Source organism: Triticum dicoccoides, chromosome 7A (assembly GCF_002162155.2).
Source record: "Triticum dicoccoides isolate Atlit2015 ecotype Zavitan chromosome 7A, WEW_v2.0, whole genome shotgun sequence".
Lineage (NCBI taxonomy): Eukaryota > Viridiplantae > Streptophyta > Magnoliopsida > Poales > Poaceae > Triticum > Triticum dicoccoides.
The window spans coordinates 725,190,357-725,199,919 of record NC_041392.1 but is presented as its reverse complement, the minus strand read 5'-3'; the positions used below and the strand labels follow the sequence as shown (position 1 = coordinate 725,199,919).

Here is a 9,563-nt window from a genome sequence, read left to right as displayed (position 1 = left end):
GGAGACGGACACGAGTGTGAGGAACCATGCGAAGGACGTAGGCGACTGCCTGGGCCCACACCAACCAGTAGCTCCACCATGTTGCCCGCAAGTGACATCCCCACATGACAAACGACGAGACAAGACCTTGTGCCAGTGTCGCCACTGGCACACCTCTGTGTGCCTCATTCACCGCCCCAATATTTGGTTTGGTTTAAGTGTTGTCATGTCGTGAAAACTACTTGGTTTGGTTTGAAACTATATTTGTATGCTATCTAGTATGTTTTTCATTCGTTCTGCATGCCTAGCGTGCTGGTAACCTCACCACATCCATTAGGGGGTTACTAGACAATATGCGTTGCATATAACCAAACGCCATGGCATTTGTTTCCGCCTAAACAAGCGGGCAACCAAACAACCTACCTTTTGTTTCGCTACAGACAGGCTAGAGGGTATGCAAGCAACCAAACAACATACATATGTTGGTTTTTGCCTGTTTTTCCTCAGCCAGGCTCAACGGTCAAGCATGCAATGCAGGAAAAATTGTAGATGACAATCAAACACACGCTAGGAGACCGAGAGAGGCAATGGCAGTGTTGGATGTTGCCCCAATTAGGTTGGGTGTCATCTCCAGCCAACAAAACCATATATCTCTAAGGTGATTATTACAAGGGTTTTTAATACCAAAATTGGGTTGCAAGTCCTACACCAAAGGTAGCTACTGTACGCGATAATAACAAGTGGGCAAATTGTACACGCTAACAACATATACTACATCCGTCCTGGTTTATAGGTCTTCTTTGTAGTTTGTGTCAAATTTTGACCAAATATTTAACGAAGAAAATATTAATGCATGTCAACAAAAATTATATCCTTGGATTCATATTTGAGCATAGTTTTCAATGATACAATTTTTAGTGACATGCATGAACAATCTATGATAAAAAATTCATACGAAATACAATAAGGACCAATAAAGCAGGACGGAGGTAGTACTGAACAAAAGTAACAATTCTCACAAATTTGCCATAGAAACCAACTTTATCGTACATTCTGCTATATAATTCCCACGCACCAATATTAGCACCGATGGTTTTATGCGCCACTTTGTTTTAGCAGTAATCTGTCATGGTTGTTTAATGCATTATTGCTGCCTTGTACACGTAAAACCATGTGGATAAATTGGTCATTAGATGCTGCTCATGATTATTGATTAAAAAAATTATGGCCTTTGAGCATCAAAGAGTGACTAGTGTAAGGTCAATTAATGCATTTGGCTGAGAGCCAATGGGTACTTCCTGGTATTAAGATCATCAATGATACCTACTGCATCTAATAATTAAGTTTGGTCATAGTAATGAGTAGTTTACACTACCCACAGTGGGGAGTAACTTAGACGACTAACATCCATATGTTACTAGTCTATGTTACTATCTCTATAGTGGGGAGTAACATATGTGTGGTGTCATGCAACTCTTCATTTATTAGGTTGTAGACTAATCTTGTCTTCATATGTGTGATGTTACTCATAGTATGTGTGATGTAGACTAATCATTTATTAGGTTGTAGACTAATCTTGTCTTCGTATGTGTGATGTTACTCATAATATGAGTACCAGCTATGTTACTACATATATCTCTTTCATCATTAATTATTTGCCACATCATCTATTTTATTTAGATAAGTGTGATGTTACCACCTATATTATTACTCCCACTGTGGGTAGTCTTAGAGTAGTAATATGCATATTTATATTCTATGTAACTGCTTTCATAGTGGGTAATGTCATATCTGTGATAGAGACATTCATTTGTTAATTTGTAGAGTCATTTTCATTGGGAAACGCTATTTGATGGTAACATATTATGTTACTCTATTTCTCTCTCTTCTTTTTAATTATTCCCCACATCATACTTTTTGTCTATATAGAATGCATGCTACTAACTATGTTACTCCTACTATGAGTAATCTAACAAGGAAAAGGGTCGTTGACCATTTAATTTGAGAACAATTATGATTATCCAACTACTACAACATATTATGATTTGCAATTTTTTCCTTCTGTTAGACTATTCCTTGGATCACAAGTTTTCTAGTCCAATTCGGTTTGTAATATCTAGTCTAAGTCGGTTTGTACCAATATATATAGCCATGTACCCTATGCTAAACATAACACAAGCAATAGTTTTATTCATCATGGTATCAGTTTTTTGATCCTAGGGTTTAGTGTATGGCTCCACCCACCCCACCAACACCGCCGCCGCCCGGCTACTTCGAGCGTCGGGCCGCTATCATCGCCAGAGCCGCCACCGCGGCGGCCTCTTCTTCCTCTACTCTTTCCCTAGAACCACCAACACATCCTTCTACCCTTCTAGCCGCACCCATGTCGCTCGCCGACACCATCACCGATTACAGCCCTTTCATCCCCATCGTCCTCGACCTCGCCGCCCACAACTATTATCATTACACAATCGCATTATTGTAGACAGGTAAATCACAAGCCAACATACTAGAAGATTTATATCCCGTTGCAACGCACGGGCATTGTTCTAGTATATATATAGAAGGGAGCAAAGAGGAGATAAGGATAGCCAATTGAGAGGTGCAACAAGGCAACCAGAGCGCAAGATGGCCACACGACTGCATGTGCTCGTATGAGGTGCCTACGGCACCGTCTCGTCGAACCACACAACTATTATTAAAGTGCCAACACTAGAATCGAATCAGAGCATCGACATTCATCGCTGAAATCTCCATCTTAACCACCAGAAGCTATATGTAACCTAGCCGCCACCATTTCCCATCTCCATCACCATGGCCTCCACCATCACTGCAGCATTCATCCCCAAGTAGCCATACTTTATAACCTTGCTATAAATCCTGCAAATATTGTAGGACATATTATCAAGAAAGCTTTCCTCCTGATGTGTTCTTCAATGGTTTCTTGTTGCGATCTGATAGCCATGTGTGAGTAGTTGGGTATGGCAATGGGTTAAGGCATAGCCCTACAACAATATGTATTTGTTGAAGAGATCGATGAAAGTATTTTGAACTAGCATCTTGTATGTGTGAAATAAAATTACTTCATAGTTGTCTCTTGTCTCCTTCGTGTTCTTCGTCTCTGCAGGTACCCAGGGTCACGGAGATTGAGCCACGAAGAGGCTAAGGGCAGGGAGACCGTGAAGTGCTATTCTGAACACCAGTGACATCAGGGTCAATACGGTGCATGGATCATATTGTTGGGGATATAAGAGGTGTAGTAATTAGACGCCCAATGTTTTTATATGATTTTACATTAATTACCGAGGCCCCTTGCGTGACTCATAGCAGGGGCAGACCGATGATGGGCTAAGTGGGGCCCTTTGCCCCCAGCCAATTTGGCCGCCGCTGAACTCTTGGGCTTGGTCTGCCCCTGACAGATAGGGTCTTTGCTTGGATAACTGACTCTTGATGTAGGGCGTGTCCGGTCAAGACATAATTTGGCATACCCCCACTTCAATAGGTTGGAAGCACATCTTAACATGTGTCTTCCAGGGTACATCTTCGATATGTTGCAAGGACATCTTGACGAGTGTCTTTGATATGTTACCGCTGCCCCGCATCCTGCACTCCACCGAGCTCCACTCCCAAGTGCGGCGCCTCCACACCGTTATCCTCCACCCCTACTATGGAGAAGACCAGCAACTCACATAGCAGCCAGATCGAACCCACACCATCGTGATGCCCACCGCTTAGTCATTGGATCCGTGCTAGGAGCCAGCCCATGCAGCCGCCACTGGCCGGCCCCACCACAAACTGAATCCGGGCAAAGTAGCCCCGGATCCGCTCTCCTGACACCATTGCACCTGCCTCCCTACCACCAGCGGAACTACTGTACGTACGATTTTACTCTGTCAGACTCTATACGATGGCTAATCTAGTGGTGTGCTGCCGTTTGGATCAGGAGTTGAACGGCTTGATCTGCTATGTCGTATAAAATCGGACAAGTAAGAGTCATACGCATAGCAAGACTCCTACCACCAGCGCACTTAGAGCAGTCGGCTGCACAGCTGGACTGCACCCTAGAGGCCGATGACCCGCTCCCAACAAATCTGAGCGCCAGGGCCCGGATCCACTGCGCCACGGCCTGACATGAAGGTGCAACACCACTGCCACAACCCGAGCCAATGAGGATCTACGCCGGAAGGGCCGTACCGCCGTCCGCTCGACACCCCATGTGCTGGCATCCGCACGAGCCAGCCAAACGGGAGCTCCGTCACGGGGAGGGAGAAGCCCGCCACTGCAGCAGCCGCGTGGGTATTGTCCGGCGGCGTGTCCTGGCGGCGGCAAGGGCAGGGGAGACGGAGGAGGAACTTCCTTCCCGGCGGTGGCTATGTCGCGATCCATGTCGCTCATGCGTAGCGACGCGGGGGGCTGGACTTGACTGAATTTTTCACAATGAAATGGCTAGGCTGTCGTTCAATTTTTTTCTGAAGTTCAGGCATGAAATGCCTTAATAATTTTTTTTAAAGACATGTTCATTTTTAAATGGATTGTTTTACTGGAACCATCCAGTTACCTTGGAAAACAAATTCTTATTTCCAACACACATTATCAGAGCCAACAACATAATTGTTTGCATGATAGAAAACGATATAATATTTGGAAAGTAATAAAATTTAAATGTCTCCACATTAAGGTGACGGTCCTCTTGCAATAATGGAGCTTATTTTATTTCTTCGTGCAGTAGCTTAAAAGGACCCAAAAGTTTCCTCTCGCGGGGGAAGCACGGGAGACCTGAAATGCCATTTACATATATATTATAAGTTCACAACCTTCTGAAATGTGTAGCATAAAACACATGATTAAGCAAATTAATGTGCAACATATTACTACAATCATTTTCACATATATAGAAAAAAGGAACAAATTTAGCTAAAGTTCACAATAATTACATAAACATGCCTATGAGGATGTTGGCTAGGCTACCGGATGGGCTGGCATATAGTCTTTCTTTCCCCTTTTGCAAGGTGACTAGGGCAAAGCTTTCCACCTCTTGATCTCCACCGGCGAGCCACTAGATTCGCCTTCCCCTCTACCTACTGCTCTAGCGGCCGGTGGTGGGGTGGGGAATCATGGTGCCTCGGCTTTGGCTAGTAGATAGGTTAGGGTTTTATTTTTCGCAGGGGCAGTGCTCAGAACATGATCAATGGATTAACTCCTTGATCTGAAACCAGTTTCAGACTTATGTATTCGCAATATTAGAAAATACTAGTGTTGGATAGTTCCCGGTTATTTTTCTTTTTAGATTAGATTTGTACATATTACTTTTATTATTATTAATGAGGTCAAAGGTTAAAAAAAAAGAATACCTACCAACAAGTGGTGATCCTACATCAGTGAAAAATAATTTCCAAGTGTATGTTTGTGGTGATTTGCTTACAAGGTAACAAGAAAATTAAATAAATTTCAGTTTTGATGTTTGAATGTTTAAATATATCAACATATCTAAAAAAGTTACATATATGGGAGAATATGAGTGTATTTACTACACCTAAAAAATAAATGGAACCATGCATCTATTGGATCTATCACGATCAGGCTTTTGAAAGCAAAATTAAGATACTTATTTAGATTTTCTGGAAGTTCAGAAATTTCAGGGCTTACCATGTTTGCATTCATCTTGAACCTAGTCCATTGAGCATGTCAACAATGTCGACAATCGAAGGCCTGAGTTTCCGATCAATCGCAACACATTTCAGCCCAATATTGATGCATGCTAATACTTGCTGGAGGCAACCATACTCTAACGATGGGTACTTGGATGCTATGTGCTCCTCCTTTGTCCACTTTTCACGTACCTGCAGAAATTTTATCAAGTTGCTCGGTGATAATGTACAAACTAAATTTAACATACATGGGGTTCAATATTCAAATAATCAAATTGTATTTATCTTACTTTATCAATAAAATTTCTTGCAGATGGTTGGTCTTTTTCAGGGCAATTCTGCTCTCCCGTGGTGATCTCGATTATCACCAATCCTAAACTATATATGTCTGACTGGGCCGAGATTTCACCTCTATATAAATATTCTGGAGCCATGTACCCACTGATTGGCATTAACAAGTTAAATGGAAAATATCGAGAGTAAAATGAACAGAAGTCAATTACGTTATAATTAAGAAACCTAATGTTATAAAAAAATTATGATGAGCTTACTATGATCCCACAACTGTTTGTGTGCACAATCGTGTTTGTTCTTGGCCAAAGACCCGAGAAAGTGCAAAGTCTGCGATCTTTGGCACCATATTTGCATCCAAAAGTATATTTTCAGGCTTCAAATCCATATGTATGATGGGAATATCCAACTTGTGTAGAAAACGTAAACCATGGCAGATCCCCTTGATTATTGTGAAGCGTGTGTCCCAATCAATATCAGGTTTGACCGAAGAGACAACCTTGTCACCTTTGGTTCCTGTATATCAGTGTACAAAGATAAAGAGTCTGGAAGAAAATTATATAGTGTAGACATACATTAAGAAAAACTAGACAAAATGATCAAAACTCTAAATAACGTCTAAAAGTTGTTTTCTAGCTCCATATAGCTTCGAGTACACACTAAGAACGAGAATAAACTCAAAACAATCAGACATATAATATATGGCATACCAAAAAGATTCTTTTGAAGGCTCCCATTGGGTAAATATTCATAACAGATTAAACTTTCGGTAATGTCTGCCTGGATATATCTTTTATCAAACTGCACCAATCTCTTTGTTGTTTCACTGCAGAATCCAACCAACTGTACTATGTTATCATGTTTGAGCGCCATAACATTCTGAACCTCTTGCGCAAATGCTTTGTTAGGTGGCATCGGTGCGTTTTCCTGAAGTTTCTTCACAGCAATCACTTTGCCATCATCTGGATTAATTCCCTGTTCAATATCATAGATATACTCTATATTATATTAGCATATTGGCATCAACCTTAACTGGAAGGACTGGAAATATCAAGAGAAAATCAAACTAACCTTATAAAGTATTCCAAATGGACTATCACTAATTTTGCGGTCATCGGAGAAGTCATCCGTGATTTTCTTCAAAAATTCATATGGTAGTTCCTTTGGTAGTACGAGGCTTGGTGTGGCCATTTCTGATGATTTAAGAAATGTGAGGGAGCCACAAGTTGTGTATTAACTGCAAAACAATATTTCATTTCACCAAAGTGGTACAGTTGCTTAACAACTTATACAAGAATAAGGAGGCAAAATTTAGCATGATGTTTTTGAAAAGGAAGGGCAAAACTTAGCATGATGATTGCGCGGACATGTAGAAATAACAAGCTGCATAGCACTAACCTTGAGAGGAGCACTAGCTTGGGGAATCCTTACTGCGAAGAGAGAAACGAGATATATATGTCTCCTTGCTGCTTGCTAGCTAGCTGCAGGCGGACTTATAATGAAGCCGCACGGTCGAGGAGGAAGAGGGGAAAGTTGACCTGACTAGAGCTTAAGTTGAGTCTTTCCATAGGCCGAGTTAACAAAAGATATGTGCCCATCAGGTCCATGTGATTAGATGCCTAGCAACTATGGTGGTTGCAGCCTTGTATTACGAGGAACTAATAACAAGCAACCATTGGACTAAATAACTTTGATAGGTTTTTTTGTTTTTGTTTTGTTGAATAACTTTGGCAGGTTGGTTAATACAGGATCATGCTTCACAATCGATCCCTTAGGAGATGGTGTAATTAATCTAGTGACAAACACGATATCGTATTAAGTGGCAATTAGGATTGTGAAGTATAGTAGTAATACGCAGCTGTTGCCTGTTAGTCGCTCACAAGTGGCACAAAGAATATTCATTCTGTAGGTACATGTGAAAGCGTACGAATATGCTGTACTTCTAATCTAAATAACGAGACACTGCACGTGCAGCTCAGTCGTTAAGTGCATTCGATTGGGTTTCGTCTAAATAATGAGACAATGCACAGGGAGATCTGGCCATTAGATTGGTGTACTTATAATCTAAATAACGAGACATTACACCCGGAGATCTGGCCATTAGATTAAGGAAATACAGTCTGGCATTTTCGTCTCTTCCCAACGGACTAAAACCTTCTCCACTTGTGAACATGTATGACTGCGCATATCTGTATTATAGCTAAAAATGAGGACGTGGGGTGATGTGGATATCTTTTGTTTTTGAGGGAATGATGTGGATATCTTCTAAACAAAGGTTGCGCCAGTAGTTTATGACAAGATAGTCATGCAATTTTGTCTCTTCCAAAACAAAATGGATTATACCTTGTTCGCATGCGTTCATGTGACATAGCCATACATAGCTGTAGATCTTATCCCCAGCAACCACAAAAAAAAGTTGTATATCTTATCTGGCCAAGCTAATAAACCAATAAAGAAGGAAAGAAGCAGGACTCAAGAGGGGAAATGATTGTTGGCTCTCGAATTTCCGGTGAATCGCCATTTTAGTTTTTCTCCTAAATATCTTCTTCTTTTTTTTGAGAAAATTCTCTAAAATATCTAGGAAGGGGTCCAGTGTTTGCTGCTTTTTTTTTCCTGCTCGGCTTGAAGCAAGCCCAGTAATCTTTTTTTGAGGGGTAGCAAGCCCAGCAATCTAAAAGGGAAAAAAGGGATTGAATCTTGAAGCACATCAACTTAGAAGAATGCCCATATACTAGTAAGTCAGCCCACTATTGAAGACACGCAACCAGCTTGGTCCTGCAAATGCCATTTCTCGCCAGCTGCGAAGGGAATTGAGCCAGTCCAAAACTATAACTGCACGCAAGTTTTTTCCCCTATGGTTATTTTCGTATTTTTCACTGTCTTGCATCTGTTTTCTATGGTTTTTCCTAGGTTTCCTTCAAGTTTCATTTTTCCTCTTTATTTTTTTCATTTTTTCTTCATTTTTCTTTGTTTCATTCTTCAATTTTCTCCAGTTTTCTATGATTTTATAAACTTTTTTATCCTTTATTTCCTTTTTTCAACATATGTCTAATTTTTACACACATTATACATTTTTTGTAAACATCATTAATATCGCATATACATTTTTTATATATTTCAAATACATGATTAGTATTTTCTAAAATAATTGTTTAGATTTTTCTTTTTCATACACAATACACATTTTTATGTACATATAAAATATTTTTTATATATGTTAAACATTTTTGGAATAAATGATTAATATATTTTCAAATAAGTGCTTTCAATATGTTTTATGAATTTGTGCTAAACATTGTACAAATAACGTTGAAACATTTTATGAATGATGCAAAATATCTTAAGAAATTCCCTAACATATTATTAGGTTTAAAAAGGAAAATTTGATATATGGATATACATTTGTTTTAGTCAAGTCATGTGTACATTTGCAAGCCCAAAGACCAGGGGGGTCTTGGCATCCTCTCTTCCCGACGCATGAACATTGCTCTCCTGACTCGCTGGCTGTGGCGTATTGCCAACCGGGAGGGAGGCCTCTGGCTCACCATCATACGTAATAAATATCTTCGTGGCCAGCCTCTCGCCTTTTGCCAACGTACGGGCGGTTCCCAATTCTGGCAGTCTGTGATCCAGCTCCTGCCCGTA

At 40.6% G+C, this 9,563-nt stretch overlaps 1 protein-coding gene across 2 annotated transcripts; it reads right to left on the bottom strand.

The window, feature by feature from the left end:
• Window positions 1-4,538: 4,538 nt before the first annotated feature.
• Window positions 4,539-7,440, bottom strand: LOC119330833 (cysteine-rich receptor-like protein kinase 6). Of its 2 annotated transcripts, none has more exons than XM_037603960.1 (7): window positions 7,317-7,440; window positions 6,990-7,155; window positions 6,629-6,893; window positions 6,179-6,434; window positions 5,918-6,068; window positions 5,626-5,819; window positions 4,539-4,755 (listed from the first exon to the last, which is right to left on the bottom strand). In XM_037603960.1, the coding sequence occupies exons 2-6, from the start codon at window positions 7,107-7,109 to the stop codon at window positions 5,637-5,639; spliced, it is 975 nt and encodes a 324-aa protein (XP_037459857.1). In that variant the 5' UTR covers window positions 7,110-7,155; window positions 7,317-7,440; the 3' UTR covers window positions 4,539-4,755; window positions 5,626-5,636. The 2 variants fall into 2 exon arrangements, with proteins under 2 accessions (XP_037459857.1, XP_037459858.1); XM_037603961.1 differs by having other exon boundaries at window positions 6,990-7,111; window positions 7,317-7,418.
• Between the last annotated feature and the right edge of the window lie 2,123 nt (window positions 7,441-9,563).